We start from the raw sequence: 16855 nt of genomic DNA, 5'->3' as shown, positions 1-16855 counted from the left end.
TCATTTATTTATACATTCAGTACATTTTAAGCAAACCACGATGTATTATTTATTTAAGACTATTGTGGCAAGATATTTCAAAAATGAGCAGTAGTCTTGAGTATGTCATACGTATAAAACTTGGCCCATCTGAGTGTGGCTTGTCAGCAGTTTTTGAGTATTAATTTCTTTTAGAATTCCTTGGAGTGTATTTACACTCAGGATGGAACCACCATGTAAAATAATGCACAAGTTTGGTGACCTAGGTGCAGAAAGAGAGAAAGTTCCATGTAGATTGTTTCCTGTTCCTTGCTAAGTAAAGTGTCCTGCAAGGAATCCAGTGCTTCTCTTGGGGGAAATTTTGGGAAATTAACTTTTTTGTATATCTTGGTCACTCAACCTGCATGAAAATATTTTCTGGATGCATACGAAATCAGCTAAATATCCCTATTTTCTTTAGGTTCTAAGGAATTTTATCGATGTTTGTTTACTGCTAGAGTAAGGAAAACCTCACTATGAAATATTTTCTGAATATAATAGAGAACACCTTGCACTATTTTAGTGACATAGAATTTAAGTGCTAAGTTATAAAGCACATGCATTAAGTTTTTTTTAACAGCAGAAAACATCAGAAAGCCAGGTCAATTGGAAAACTTCTAATCTGATTGCATCTGTTGCCAACAGTGAAAAGTCCCAAAGGTATCCCCTGAATGGTTGTTTATTTTCCCTTTTTTGACAGTTCAGACCCTTGTTCGTGAGTCACAAGTCATCAGAGAAGCAAAGGAAAAGCAGATCGTGGAGTTAAAGAAGATGTGTGAGCAAAGCACTGATTCTTTGAACAATGAGTGGGAGAAAAGGGTAATGAATATAATGCTTTGTTTGAAAGATTCCTACAGTCTGTATCTGGGATAATACATTTTGTTGCTTCAAAAACATAAATATAATAGAAAGCATGTTACTTTTAGGGAGATTCTCTTGCGTTGATTTTATTTACATCTAGAGTAATCTTGCAAGGTTCTTTTTGCTGACTCTCTTGCACATCCATAGTCACTTGCCCCCACCCAGCTGGTCACTCTAGAAGCTGTTCCTGGGCTTCATCAGGTCCTCCTGGCAAGTTGCTGGAGGTAATAGGGAAGTGTTTATTTCTGGTTGACCTGACATGGAATTTGAATCTTGGTAAACCTCCTGCTACCTGCTGTCACCGTGATTCCTTTGAACTATTACTTTCTCATTGGGTCGTGAATTCTTCAAGGTATTTTTATTTATTGTTAGACTTAAGGCAGCAGCAAAGCATAGAGAAGCATGTTTACTGCAGAACAGCTTCACCTTTGCCCAAATTATTGGCAGTATTTGCCTTGCTTACCCCTCTCAGGAGAGGGAGGGTCACAAAAAGGGCAGAATGCTTCCCTTCGTAGATGAAGTATGCTGCTTAGGTTTAATTTTTTTTCTTCCCAGCCCTGCATCTGGAAGTGATGTTGGTTTTAATTCTTGTCTTGTAAGAGAGAAATCATAAATCCTGTCCTATGTGTTTAAGACCTAGAAGCTTGAGTGTTCAGGGTTTTTTGTTTGTTTGTTTTAGAGAAGCATTATTTTCGGCCTGCGATCACACTTCTTGGTAGTTACATTGCAAGTAATTGTGATTGTCATCTGTAATTATCATCCACGATGCAAGAATACAAACAAGAAGACAAAATGCTCATGTTAATTTTAATCTAATGAAACTATAAAAGTTAAATTGGAGCGGCATTTATCTTGAAGAAGATGGTAGTGTGAAGTACGATGGAAATACAATAAGTTAAAAAAAAAAAATACTGCTTAATAGAGTCATAGAATTTTTTAGTGAGACAGTTATGTAGTTATAGACGATAGAGGTGTGACCTGCATTTGTCAGGTGTTCTGTTGGTATACTGTGAAAACAGTGTATATATAAAGTGCTAGTTTTATATGCCATTTACTATTTGCTATTGTTGTTGTGGTGCAGCTTCACAATGCTGTAGCTGAAATGGAGAAGGAGAAGTTTAATATTCGGAAGAAGCACACAGAAGATATGCAGGAACTACTTGAGGACACCAATGCTCGTCTTAGCAAAATGGAGGAAGATTATCTGGAGCAAATAAAGTCAACAGTAAGTTTTTTGTTAGTATGTGACAATAGGAAGTGTCTTTTTAAGCAATTGAATTTTGTGTATCTATGCAAAAGTGTACATAAATACTGTTGGGCCAAGAAATGCAATTATCTTGTCTTGGGAAAGGACAGTGACTGGGCAGCTAGTTCAATCAAAGATTTTTGCCACTGGAAATGAACATTGAAGTGCAGCCCTTCAATGAGTTTTATGCAGATCAGTATTTGTACTGAAGGGCTGTTTCTAGCATTTCTTGCTGTTTTTGAGTCAAATTAGCAAAACTTCCATCTTTGTAGGTTTGTAAACTGTAAAAAAAGATTTATGTAACTTCCACAGATACATGCAACTTCTTACTTACAAATCTCCTCTTCAAATGACTGAATGCTTCTGTTAGATTGGAGATCAAATACCAAGATTTAAAAAAAATAATCTTTGTAGTATTTTAATTTACTGCACTTCTTACTTAGAATAATCAGGAAAAAAAGTGTAATCAGGTGTAATTTGCCCTGTCTACCAAGCTACTTACTGTTAGCTAGGTTTGCTTGATCAAGTAAGACCAATGCTGCGTGAGCATGTTTGTAGAATGAAGCCGTTGGTACTGAGGACCAGTGTCCATGCTCAGCATGCTTCAGAGGCTCTTTCAGGCTAGCTTTAGCCTGGTTACATTGATTTAATAGTAATTAATGACTGGAGGGCATTAGGTCTGTTTCTGATTGACATCTTCCAATTTAGCTGTATCCAAAAGGAATCCAGTTCCTTTGCTTTGAGACTTCTGCACTGTGAACTAAAGCAGTGTAGATGGCAAGTGCAGGAGTTTTGCCTCCAAAGCCTGCTTTTGGTCTAGTAAGGAAGAACCTGGTGCTGATATGTGGATTTAGCTAAGGCCTCTGTCCCTGTACTTCATTTTCTGTTTCTTCTGGGCTTCATCTCACAGAAACAGGGTTGGTTGAAGCTCCTGTTTATTTTTGCAAAAGTGTAATTTTCTTTCAATTGGAAATTTGTAAGCTGTCTATAAAACTCTGGAAGCACTCTTATAGTCTAGAGATGCTATTTAATCATGTGCCTCAATCTTTTTGATCTTTGTTTAGCTTTAAAAAATACATTGTAATCATAATTGGTGTCATAGATAAATGTCTCCTGGTGATGATGATAAGATGGGTGGGGAGATTTAATCATCAACCTCAACTTTATTCTCTAAGGAAGCGTAATCCTATACCAGACCTTTTAAGTGGGTCTTGTGCAGGCATACAAGGTTTGTAATTATGTAAATTATACAACAATTTGTAGTAAGGCATCATCAGCCTAAACCATATTGTTCAATTATCTTGTGAATACTTTTCTGCCCTCATTCTTTTTCTTCTGACGTGGATCATAGATTTGAAATCTTTCTAAGCAATATCTATCTTTTTTTCAAAAGTGCAAGATTTGAATTCTATTTATCCTTCTGAGATAACTTTTCTAGTGTTTCTTTAACTTATGCTTACCTAAAGCATTACTTTTATTCCCACTTCTTGTCATGTGTTCAAGTGATGTTCTTGTATGCAAAAACTCACTTGTGATGACCATTGGTTTGACAAATAGAAACAAATTCTTCCCCAATTGCAGAATTGCACAGAAAAATCAAGTGAAAGTGTTTGTGTTGCAAAAAAGAGAAAATATGAGGAACTGAATATGACAAATATGAAATAATTCAATATGTAAAGAGTGTAAAAAGCAAGAAATTAGCAAGTATCCTGTTTTTTATCAGTATGATGTATGAAGAAAATTGAATGAGTGAAAGGACAATGTCAAATAAAGTTTATCCCTTTATTAATGTATGTTGAATTTAAAAATTAACATTCAGTTCATGTCATAGGTAACAGTAAATACAAAGAAAAATGGACACAGTCTGTCAGCAAGATTGAATTTAAGAACCATCAAAACTAGACAGATCTTGCTGAGCAGCTTCTGATTTAATAATTAAACAAGGTACAGTTCAAGGCAGGGCTTAAGATGAAAGACTAGACTGTCACTGGAAATTAGTTTTCTTTTTTCCATTCTCTTTCTTTCTTGGTTGTGTTGTTTTTTTCTGTATTTCAGAGTTTTCTTGTTCAGAATTTCACATTGTCAAGAATGCCATTGCTGTTAGCAAGTGAAATTGGCTGAACAATTTAATACTATAGAACTCATAAGCAGGGTTTTGTGCATTGAACTCTTAACTTCCGAAGGGGTGGGATCGCAGGGAGGAACTGTGATATTTGGCAATATGATACGTATGTGACTGTTTAAAAACAAAATAACAACAACAACAAAGCATGCTATGCAACTGACTTTGTGCTGATGGAAAAATTTGCTGTGCTATGTTCATAAAATATCTTAAGTGACTGGCCAAAGTTCAGGTAACCATTCCAACTGTATGAGGTTCTTGCTTTACGGGCTCATTTAAAATTATATGGCAGTTGGGGCATTCACTCGAGAGGGCAGATGTTTGAGGTTTTTCTTTTACTTGACAGAGGGTGAAAATACTTTTCCACTTCCCTCATGTTCAGACCTTTATTAATATAAAAATAACAATGATATGTACATCCTGGAAGGACAGCTGTGTCTTATTTTTTAACTCTAACCTCCTGAGGAATACTTCAGTCATTTCTGTGCATATTAACATAAATTTAGGGAAGAGTGGGAAATAGTAGTCTCGTGCTACCTGCCTCTTCTATTTCTGCTCATTTTCAAGATTGTTTATATTAGGAGTTAAAATTAAATGGGGGGGGGGGGGAAATATTTATAATATATCGAAAGAAAATCATTGTAATTAAACATATGATATGTTTATGAGAAGTGGATTAACGAAATGTATATCAGCAGATACTAGAGGAACGTGGTCTCAGTCCTGATTGTGTATTTGCTATATTCCTGCACATGCTTTCCTTCCCTGTTTGCCTCCACTTTTCCAGTAATAAAATGGAGAAGATATACATACCTTATGAGATGACTGGTGAATTTTTTTAGTTAATATTTTTTAGTTGATTTGAAACACAACTGAACAGCATTTGCACTGTTAATGTAGCATTAGTGTTATAATCATTGCTCTTGCATTCTGTGTCCATACCATATATTGCTGTATCTTATGGTTTACATCCTTGGATGTGGTTTTCCCGAAGTGTACACTTAAAACAATTGGTTAAAATCTATAATTTAGCAACCTAAGTGCATTGCTCTGCATTTTAGTTTAGAAATTTGATATGCTTACAGACAAAAGTATGTATGATGATGGTGAAAGTACTTGATAGAATATTTTGGCGTGAGAAACCTACAGATTTAACTGGATGCTATGCAGTCTACTATGTTTCCTAGCAGACTTCTATAGCTGCTCCTCACCATAACAATCAGTAAAATCTTATATATATTTTTTCCCCAAAATACTTTCTTACATGCAAGTTGTGCATAAGGCTAGTGATAACACTTGTTGGTTAATGGAAGGTCTATAAATGCTTTACGTGTATTATCATCAATTACAATTTTGATATAAATATCTGTCTTCTCTCATTTTAAACGATGCATAATTTAGAAATTGGGTGCATGTATTGTTATGTTTAGTGGAGAAGACGCTATTCTTTTTTGGGGGGGTGATGTTGGTGTATATATCCATGTTTTGAAGTTTTGTGTTGTCTTTTTGGTTTATGTATGTATGTATGACATACTTACCGTCATGATTGACAGATTTGCCGTTGTAACTCCTGTGTTTCTGGACCACCAAAGAACCTTGCTGCTCTAGACTACTGGATAACAACAGGGGTATATGCTGATTTATTCTGGTGTTTTTTAACAATGACTTATTCTTTTAGAACCAGACGGTCAAAAATCTCGAGGCTCGTGTGCAGCAGTTGACTGTTGAGGCTGAAAATAGTAATTTACAGCGTCAAAGATTATCTCAAGAAAAGACTGAAGCAGAACAACGTTACCAGGCGGTATGCTCTGAACTTCAGGAAGTGAAAGCAAGGTAATTAAGTAGAGGTTGCTGTTTTTAACATTGCTTTTGGAAATTCCATATTCTTCAAACATTAATTGTTTTCACTCAAGAACTCAGTGAATGGTAATTTGCTTTAGAGAATTTTCATTAAAATGTATTAATTGATGGAAAACTCATTTTGGAACTGACCCAAATGACCATCATAAATAAATTATCTTTCCATTATTTATAAGCATTTAATTCTGTTACAACAAGCACGTGATACAGTCAGATATGTAAACTCTGTAAAATAGAAGTTGAGCAGGTAAAATGCCAAAATATGAAAGCAATTTCCATATTTTGTTTGCTTACTACTTACAGGCACAGCTCACTTCAAAAAGACAAGGACCGTATTGTACAGGAATATGAGGAGAACATTCAGCAACTACAAAGTAAATATGATGTTGATATAAATTTTATAAAACAGGAGCATGCTCTCTCTGCAGCTAAGGTATGCTTCCATCTATAACAGGAATTAAAAAGTTTATTTTAGAAGCGGTCTCCTCAATATAAATGTAATGCATATGAATAAATCCCAGAAAATGTTCAGTTGCATAAGTTATTCATGTGCATAAGTTTAAAAATAAAAATGCCAAAAAACTAACTGAATTTTTCGTTCCCAAATTTGACTGAAAAAGTATCTGAAGCTAACTAGTAATTCTGGTGGGTGGGTGTCTATGTGTATATATAAGTGGTACTTCTATAGGGGCTGATGTAAAGTATTTGGAGTTACAAACTCTTTTTTTTTTCCTACGTTAATAATTTTCCAATTTTTAGTCACCTTTGAGAAGTGAATATAAAAAGGCAAAAGATGCATCGTGTAGAGCTAATAACACAAAGATTCTTCCTGTTAAATCTTTACAGGCATCTGATATGATTGAAGAGTTGCAGCATGGTGTGTGTATATTAAAACAACAGTTACAAGATTCAGAACATCAAAGACAGCAACAGCTGAGGGTGAGCCCTGAATTTCTCTCTCAGGAATGACCAGTTCTTTGTACTTCCCTCAGTGATCTGAAATTTTAGATAGCCATAGTAAAATACACTTAAATACATGAGGATGCATATTGTATATTATTCCTAGAAATACATAGGGTGTCACCTTATGCTTTAAGATTGATTAAAAAGTAGGAGTAGAAGAGATCATTTTATGGGTAAGAGCAGAATTTTTACAGGAACTTTTCGACTATTTGTCTTAATTCATGTGTTTTAATGTGATTCAACAGTATAAATCTGTGTCTGTATTAAAGAGAAACATGTCAAAATTACAAATATTTTCTGTCTAATCAGCATACGTTTTTACGATTCAAATTTTTTTCTGCTTTTTAACAATTCGGTTCAATTTTCATTATCTCAGGATAATGAGTTCCACGTCTGTATAACGTATCAAGCCTGTTCATGTTTTGGCATCTACTTTTCCTCTGATGTCTTTCATTTCAGAGTTGATGTAGTACAGAATAGCATTTTAATAGCTCAGGAGAGCAAGTTGTTTTTTCTCTTCCAAAGCTTGAACCATGACTTTAGAGATGGTTTTGCGGGATATTTTTTGCTGTTGGTTGGATTTTTTTTGTCAAAGATTTTTCTCTGAGTAAAATCTAAGAGTACTGCTCACATCTTGGATTTATGATCATGAAATGAAGTCCTGTAACTTTACATCTTTTTAGATACCCTTTATAAGCTAATGAAGCACTAAATAAAGTGGTGTGTTTTCCATAATTGAAAATAACAGCTAAATGTCAATTTGAAAGTATTTAGTGATGTTATGGAGTGCAAATATGGATGTGACTGATAATGACTGCTTTAAAATAAACAAAAGATGTGATTTGTTTATTTAGAAATACCTCTTCATTTGCAGGATCAAGACTATAAACTTCAACAGGACAAACTTCACTTGGAGCGTGTATATGAAAAGCAGGTAATATTTTCAGGAAAATACACTGTCTTATGCACATTTTCAAGACTGCTGTATGCAACAGGTAAAGGTTTAAATTCCAAAATCATCCCCCAACATAATTTTTTTGTAGAACAAGGACATGCAAAAAATGAAATGTAACAGCCAGTCTGAAAAATAATCTTATCTCAAATGGGGATAAAGGTGTAAAAATATCTCACGCAAGTATAGCATCAGTGTTTTGAATTGGGAATGCGTGCTCGCTCCCCCTCTGAGAGGAATTCACTACAGCTACGAGGGTGCAGTGCTTTCTATGCTCTGTATTTCTGTGCTCTGTATTTCAGTGCACTGTATTTCTTTCATTATTTTGAGTCTGTCTTAGCTATTGCCGTTTAAATGAAGAACTGGTAGTGACAGATTCTGGAGATGGGTTGCTTGTTTGTTGTTTCTCAGTGTGAGAAACAGGAGGCCTTAACCAAAATTAGCAGGTGGCGGTTTCAAAATGAACTTTTTCAAACAATCTCTAGTGAATCTGTGAAAGTCTTTTATAGGGTACTGTGCAGTCCAAGCATTTCATGAGTTAGAAAAATAATTAGACAAATTTGAGGAAGATTTAAGTGCAGCCATTTAATTGCTGATATATCACCTCAAATTATGCAGGCTGGGAGAGCATTACCAAAGTGCTGTTGTACGCCTGTCCTATTTATAAAGTCGTCTTTTGTTGGTATCTGATGCTAACTGCTGTTAGAGGAAAAAACAATGAACTAAGCTGAACTTTGCCTGACCTGTTGTCAGTCTCCATATGTTCTTCTGTACTTTTTTCCCAATGTATCTTTATTCTGTATGGCTACGTGGTTTGAATGTGGTTTCTATATATTGTCAATATGCATTGTTTTTACATGAGAAACTTAAATTAGAAAGTGTAGTTCTCGAAAGCACTTCATCCTAAGCACTTTGCAAATGCTATCTACTCTTTCAGACTTTAAACATCAATAGGTTTCAAGTTAAACTTCATTTTTAGTGACGTTATGTACTCAGCTCATGTAGTGTTTAGTAAGAGAGTGTGTTAGATGACTGTTTACTGGAAAGGATGTGTTATTCAAACATCATTTCAAAATGTGGCAAATACATAATGTAAAATGATGAATTGTGATCATAGCGACTTGTCGCTTAGTAGTAGCATTTGCTACATGAACTGTAGTGAGATTTTTGGTTTGAGTTAGTGCCTCCTGCTGACTTGAATTAAATTCTTTTTTGTTCCAAGATACGTTTTGCTCTAATCCTAGCCTTTGTTTGTCTTTTTAGACCAAGTTATGTTTTTTATGAATGTTGGCTTCAAGAAAGGCCTAGGATTGAAATAATATTGCTGATTGAAATAAAAGTATGTTAGCATGGTTTGGATAACTTCTGGCTACTGAAGTACAGTGGATGTTGGTTTATTGCAATAAATCACTTCCTCCCAGATCAGATCCATGCAGATCAGATGTGGCTGGTGATGTTCAAATGTACCAAGTCCAAATGCCCCTGAATGGCTCACATCTGCACTATTAAACTTGGTGCAAGATGAAGTCAACATATATGTTCATGTTTCTTATAGTAGTAATTTGATAGTAACAGCACACCTACTTGGAATCATATTCTTACAGTGTTCACAAGTTTCAAACTTGAATTTATCTGATATTTCAAGATGTCATTTCCAGCTCAGGTTAAAAATAGGTGTTGCCATTCTTGCAGAACTATGTTATTTGATTTCTATTATAGATAAGATAAAGCTTACTTTAGTTGAGATATTGTGCATCAGTAAACGAGAAAGAAGACCCTTTCTTTTTAATAGATAATTTTATAGCAGTTTGCATACTCAGAAATTCTGATGCAACAGTATGCTTTGGAAATAAAAAAAAAAAAAACTCAAGAAAGGATGAGAGGAAAAAATACACATGAACAATCTGTCGATACAAATCCATAAAATCGTATAGATTGGCCCATAAAATACTAAAACCAAGCTTGCCTTCAAGTAGAGAAGTCATGAAGTCCCTGATGCAATCTGTTCACTTAAGTACCTCCCCATTATCTAATAATCTTTATTGGTCTACAGTGGCTATTGCCTGCTAGGATATTTAAACATCAAACAAATAATAGGTAGTAACCCTAAATGTCACTGTTTGATTAAATGTGCTTATCTGCTGAATCAGGAACCAGTTAGGCTAAATGGTTTTACAAGCAAAGGAAACACCTGCTTTTTATAAATAATCTACCGCTTGTTTTGCAAACATTCAGCTCAGCATAAGAACGGTGACAGATTATTACTGAGAACTATCCTTGAGCCAGCTGTTACATGTATATAACTTTGTCAGGATTGGTAACACCTTCTTTACTCTCTGATGCACAGCCTGCCAATACCTAGGCTTTTTGAAACAGGCTAACACTTCAGATTTCGATATAGTAAACACGTACATAGAGCTGTAGCAAAATGAGATTTGCTTTTTCATTGGAGGTCCGAACGTTGTGCTGTATCTGGTTATAGTTTTTGTACAAATGTTCAGGATCACACAAAATAACTCACATGCCTCTCTGTTAATACTTATTGTTGTCACTTTATGTAATTTTAGAAATATGTCAACGGTTATCTATATCAGTGCAAAAGAAATATGAAAAATAAAGTTTATAATTTAAAATAACATTTTATCAGGCTTTGCTTTACCTAAAATATGATATTTTTTTCCTTCAAATGGTAGATTCATGGCATCCGGAATGATCTTGATAAAGAAAGAGGGGATGCTCAAAAGAAAATTCACAAACTGCAAGAGACTTTGAAGTAAGTGAATATGGAATAATTGTTGAAACACTTGTAAATTTTTAGTCACACTTATTAGATAGACGTATGCTGTGTGCTGTCTAACCACCTTCCCAAAATTTGTCTGGGTTATATTCCCACTGTAAAGCTGTGTCTTAGGGGTTTTAGCTATAAAAATCAAAAAACCAAGGCAAGAAGCAAACCACCCAAGTTTGTCGATCTGTTAAGTGGTAGGAACAAAATGGAGTCGAAGTTAGTGATTTCAGCTGATCATTCCCTGTCAAATAAATGAAACAGTCTTCATTTTAGGGCGGATACATAATAGGCAAAGAATCCAAACAAAAGATTGCTTTGGACTATTTTGGAAGGGATACATTTGAAAACTTGTTTATTGCATTAGACTCTAATGTAGTGGTCTGTTATGTTGTTTTCTGTGCAACCTCCTGTTCAGTACTTAAGGTATTTATTTATGACTTAGGAGAAGCCACGAGAGAGGCGAGTCTGTTAAGGAAAAACTTCAGTATTGATTTTAATCTTGGAAATTATATTTGAATTTGGTTTAGTAAATGTATTTGTAATTTATGGGTATTTGAATCACAACTTTAATATGTTTTTTCTGTTCTTTGATACCTCACGTTTTGGTGTCAGTCATTATTTTACAAATGTCGCCAGGGTTCAGAGATGGTCTACCACAAACAGAAGACGCTTTTCAGTACTGAACTTGGAACAGCTTTTTTGCTGACCATTGTACATCACAAAACTAATCAGGATAGAACAAGTTTGATATTTTCTGAGCAGAGGCGTGGTCTACATACAGCAGATGCACACATGACAAGATTCTCTTGTTATTATGCTTCTTCCTTTTTTGATTAAGTAAAATATTTCCATATGTTTATCCAGTTTAAATTAAAAATTATGGAAAATATTTATAAGACAAACAGATTATTCTGAGACAAAACAGAATTTGTGTGTGAAAACTATGTAGTTAAATATTGTAATATATCTTATGTAAGCTGATAGAGGCATTGTGAAGATACTTTTATTCAATACAGGTCACTGGGCTGAAGTTTTTCCTTTATTTCAATAATCTCATAGGTACTTATGATCAACAGAGACTATTTTAAGTCCCTACAGACATTAATAAAAACTTCAGCACTTAATCTTCAAATTCTTTACACTATTTGTCTTTGTATAAGTTGAGAGACTTTATTGTTTACCAACTAAACATGTCTTTTAACATTGAAACATCAGACTCATTGATAATGTAGTTGCATTAATTATCTTCCATGGCTTACAAATAACATCTCATTTTGAAGTCTGTGTATGTTTAATACAATAAGTCTGAGTTTTCAGGCCACTGACTGCTCAGAACTTATTCCCTATGTGGGTGCTCCTCTTGCAGAGTAAACATGGTAGTGCTTCCCTTCAGGCAAGTAAAGTGGGTTAGTGGGTTGGAGATTTTGAACCTAATTTTTAGGTAACAGCACTGGGTTGAGAAGCTTTCTAGATATTTGAGGAGGTCGTAATATATTTTGGATTCCTTAACTGTAATTAGCTTAGGTTTAATGTTTGGGTTACAGTAAGGATGTGAAAGACTGAAGTTTCAAGAACCCAGTTTTCTGGTGATATTTCAGGGCTCACAAAGTTCAGAGCATGTTGGCGGAGGCCAGTCCTAACCTTTTGCTTTTATGAATGAGTCCTTGGCCTGAACCTGAGGAGGGGTCAGCCTCTAGGTAAGCATTTTAATTTTGGAGATCGTTTACTCTTCAGTAGCGAATCTGTATTACTGTCATTTTGGTTGTCTTATAGAAGTGATTTAGGGTTAATTTTAAGGTTAGTAATGGAATTAGTAATGCTAATAAGTAATTATTTTTTTTAATGGAATAGAAATTAAAATGAGCTTTGTTTTTGTCTGGATGGAGTCAGACGTTGGAAGAATCATCAGGGCTGATCTGGGCTCCTAGAGATTTAAAATATTTTACTGGCAGGTATAGTGCCATAGTATAAACCCAACAGATATTCTTTTAACCAGTTCTTTCAGATTTCAACTCTGGTAGAAAACCTCTGCTTTATTAGTTCCTGTGAAAGGCTATGCAGAGGCTGCTTTCCTGTTGAAACTGAATCACTAAAAGAAGTTGACAAGAAGGTATTTTTGGCATGAGAAGGACTAATATTCCTGATGGTCTGGTCATCTGCTTTCATTTTCTCTTCAAATAAAGGCTACAGAACACACTAATCGGAGATGTAAATGGCTTATTCTATGTCGTAGATGATTCGCTACTTTATCAGTAACGTCAGTACACGTGAATATTAGGAAGAGACTCACTGTGAGTCTGGTACAGAAGAACTGCTAATCCTGCAAGGCTGACTTTCTGGAAAACAAACCTTTAGTTTAGCACCAGCATATGCCCCATTCCTGGAAGTGTTCGGGTTGGATGGGACTTGGGGCAACCTGGCCTATTGGTCGGTGTCCCTGCCCATGGCAGGGGGTTGGAATGAGCTATTTATGGGCCTTTCCAGCCCAAACCGTTCTGTGATTCTACATCTGAACAACATAAAGATTTTATATGTATGCATTTATATACAATAAGCACCAGCTTACTGTATAAGTAATACAGTAAGCAGTAATAGTTTTATCAGAAAAATGGATGTGTTCTTTAAGGTTTCTTTACATTGCTGCAAAAAATTAGTTGATTTAAAAATCTTTTGCTATTAAAATGAATTCAAAGATACAATGTTTTATGTGAAAATGCTTTGTTCTCCTGAATTTCTTTGACTATTGGCAGAATCAAATTAAGTAAATACAGGCTAAAGCAGACACAGTAAATCTTTAGAAAACAGCCTTATCTTCCTTGAGATGGGTGAAAATATAGTTCACCATCTTCAATAGAAATGATGCCTTGTGGAATTGCAACTCAGAATCCAGTAGGTACATCAGTGATATCTCATGAACTACTTTGATCTGAATGCACTTTGATTCTGAAATGGCCACAGGATTATATCTTGAGTAGCTAGGCAGCTGCAAACAAAGGGAAGTGGTAAGCATTTTAGTGATTTTATTATTATTACTTTTATTTTTTCAGTGGTGTGACAGCAGAGAGTTCTTTTGCAGTTTCAAACACATCCATATGGATGCACAATGAAAGTGATTTGAGGCGTTTTGTGAAAGAGTAAAATCCTTATTTCTACAGGTATCATTCACTTTGGATAAATAATGCTGACAGAGGTTTAATACTGAAGGAGTTTACACAGTTTATGGAAGGTTTTGGTTTTTTTTCTGATGTTCATGGCAGAAATCTTTGTCAGAAACAAATCTTTTGCAAGAGATTTTTGCTCTAATACTCATGATTATTGGTGGTGACTTTTAGATAGAAATTTTATATTTGGTTTAGCAATGCACGTCACAGGCATTGCCTCATAGCAAAAGTGACTCTAAGAAGTGCTCCAAGGATTTTCTTATTTTTTTCTAGAAAAGCATTTAAACTGTATATTTATAATAACAACGTAGAAAGCTTCTGTGTAATTACTCAGTGGGAAAGGTTGTTCCTCTAATCCCTTTAGTTTGGTTGCATAAAATATGTAATGAGAGTGGGTTACAAATAGGCTAAATCTCTGTGGTACTTATCTTTTATTTTAAGTGGAGGAATAAGAATTAAAGAGGTATAGTTATATTACAATTTGCCACACTCCATAATGAGTTGAATACAGCAGATAATCTATATTCACCTTTTGCTAAAGAAATTACATGGAAAAGAAAGAAAAGATTTTGCTGACATACAACACTTACCCAGAGTAGATTTTAAAATGATCTATAGTGTCTTGTCTGTGAAATCTGGACACCAATTTATTAAAAATATTTGTTTTGCCTCTGCTAGTATTTTAATATCTGATTACTTCATAACTTTAGTTTAGTAGGCTGTAGGGAAATATTTTCCATTTAACTGAAGAATTCAAACGTTGAAGCTCAGAGACCTATGGCAATTTAGGAAAATGGAAATAGGCACGGCCTTGAAGTGATTTAAAAATGAGGCTAGGACATATATGTTAAAGGCTGTCAGCCTGTCTCTTTGACCATTTTTACTCTTTCTATTTCAGTGATCATCTCTGGAGCACTTAGCTGATCTGCACTTGGGTAATGTTCCCAGCAGTAGTATTGAGGGTGGAGGATTTATGACCTTTTCCTAAAAACCTAACAAATGACTTTTTTTTTTTTAAATAAATAAATAAATAAATAGTTGTGTTTAGGATAGGGATGATTGATTTGATTGTATGTAGTTACAGTTTTTCTTAATGTGAGTTGTGTGAATACAGCATATATTTAGATGCCTCAGTGTTAATGTCTTCAGTTCACTTCTGGAGTCCATAATACCTTTATGACTTCACGAGTTTTATCAAGTCTGTCTGTCTCAAAATGGGACTTCTTAGAATAAATTATAAGCATATATAAGAGATTGTTATCGTCTTTCTTCCTAAGTCTTCACATCTGTCACCTGCATGGAAATGCAGACCTTCCTGCTGCTGGTTTCTCAGGATAACGTTGTGATGATTCTCACATACTGGAAATAATTATAGGATCTAATTTAATGCTGGTTGGTTTTCATCTCTCGTACGTAAATTAATATTTTCATTATACTACTGAAATATAGCTTTCCTGAGTTCTTACTCATCTATTCTGAAGTATAATTGAAGGAAACGAGTTTTACAAAGTGATGTTAGGAGAACTGAAACGTTACCTCTAGAGGTGCAGATGTTGCAATTGAAAATTGAATTGTGAAGGAATACGTCCACACTATTCACAGTTAAATGCTGCATAGCATTCTTCCTCATAATCTTTCTCATTTTTTTAAACCTGCCAATGGAGCCAAATCTCAGCACTTTGCAAGTGGTGATGATACAGAGCAAATGTTTAGCAGCTGGCTTATTGAAAGTCACTCAATAAAATTGTTTGTTTACATAAGAAACTAGCAACACCTCTTTTCTCCAGTGCTTCTATACTCCTTTTCATCTGAACTTGTTTAAAACTCTCCTGGGGAAGGAAGAGGGGATAAACTCTCTAGAAAAAAACAGAGCAGCTCTTACCTATCAGCAGATTTGTACTTTTAGAATAGGTTTTTTAAGCATGCATGTACAGCTTTCAAAGTATTTTGTGATTTTGTTTTAGGTGGCAGACCAAAATGTTTCAAAGTCTTTTCACCTGAAAGCACGGTATGAAGGTGGTTCACGGCAATAAAAATTGAATACAATATGGAAATAAAAGCAATTTACCTTTTTTTCCCCATACGCAGTTGTGCACATGTACACAGAAAAAATAATGTTTATGCTGAATCTCTCTCCTACTTTTTCCTGCAACTATGGCTGTGCAATGACTCATTTTTCATAGTATAGCTTGCTCTCATATGTGAAGTGAAGGCCCAGATGTTGTTTGGTCTAAAAGGCTCTTTTTGCTTTGTTTGTAATACCAAAAAATGTATTGAATTTTAGCACCAGTTTTTATGTAAGGGTCTTTTAGTCCCTTAGAATACTAATCTTTTGCAAAATCCCCTTGGTCTTTATATTACTTTCCTACGTTGTTATAACAGGGACAAACTAAAAGAAATGAGGGTACGTAAGTCTGAGATAAGTAGATGGTATACATAATGCTTCTGCACTAATAAAAAAAAAAAAAAAGGAAATGGGTGAAGGCAAGGATAAGTAGAATCCAGAAGATAGATGGCAGAAGTAGATAGAATAAATAGCAGCAAATAAAATTTCTTTTATTTTTGCAGGCTACAGTTGCATAATTTAGCATGTAATGTTATGTTGGATTACAGCACTTCTAAAAGGTTAAATTTGAAATTTGAACTAGTATTTTAAATCAACTGTGATTTGTGGAGGATCTTGAGAATTTAATGATACCAAACCCTATGAGAACTTTATTTTTAAAAGGGTTCCTCTTCAAAATATTATTGTATGGATTATATTGTATGGATTTCCTGTAGCGGAGGATGTGAAAAATGCCATTGCATACAGAAAAATACAACTGCATGATAATCATCAATACAATGATAAACAAATGGAGTGATAACTTTAACCACAAGGTTT

At 34.7% G+C, this 16855-nt stretch overlaps 1 protein-coding gene across 9 annotated transcripts in view; it reads left to right on the top strand.

Moving 5' to 3' along the window:
- Positions 1 to 16855, top strand: part of CEP112 (centrosomal protein 112) — a 163326-nt gene that overhangs the window by 33360 nt on the left and 113111 nt on the right. For all 9 annotated transcript variants that reach the window (XR_013940635.1, XM_080560593.1, XM_080560596.1 and 6 more), the window contains 7 exons: positions 719 to 837; positions 1961 to 2104; positions 5926 to 6080; positions 6411 to 6540; positions 6954 to 7046; positions 7945 to 8004; positions 10716 to 10795. Coding sequence is in view for 8 of the 9 variants with exons in the window: in XM_080560593.1 (XP_080416719.1) it covers positions 719 to 837; positions 1961 to 2104; positions 5926 to 6080; positions 6411 to 6540; positions 6954 to 7046; positions 7945 to 8004; positions 10716 to 10795 (781 nt within the window). In the remaining variant the exon portion in view is untranslated. The remainder of the gene's footprint in view (positions 1 to 718; positions 838 to 1960; positions 2105 to 5925; positions 6081 to 6410; positions 6541 to 6953; positions 7047 to 7944; positions 8005 to 10715; positions 10796 to 16855) is intronic.

The sequence above is a fragment of the Anser brachyrhynchus genome (genome assembly GCF_964034855.1).
Source record: "Anser brachyrhynchus genome assembly, chromosome: 18".
Taxonomy (NCBI): Eukaryota; Metazoa; Chordata; class Aves; order Anseriformes; family Anatidae; genus Anser; species Anser brachyrhynchus.
The sequence above is the reverse complement of the archived record's forward strand: the minus strand, read 5'-3'. Positions and strand labels throughout refer to the sequence as shown.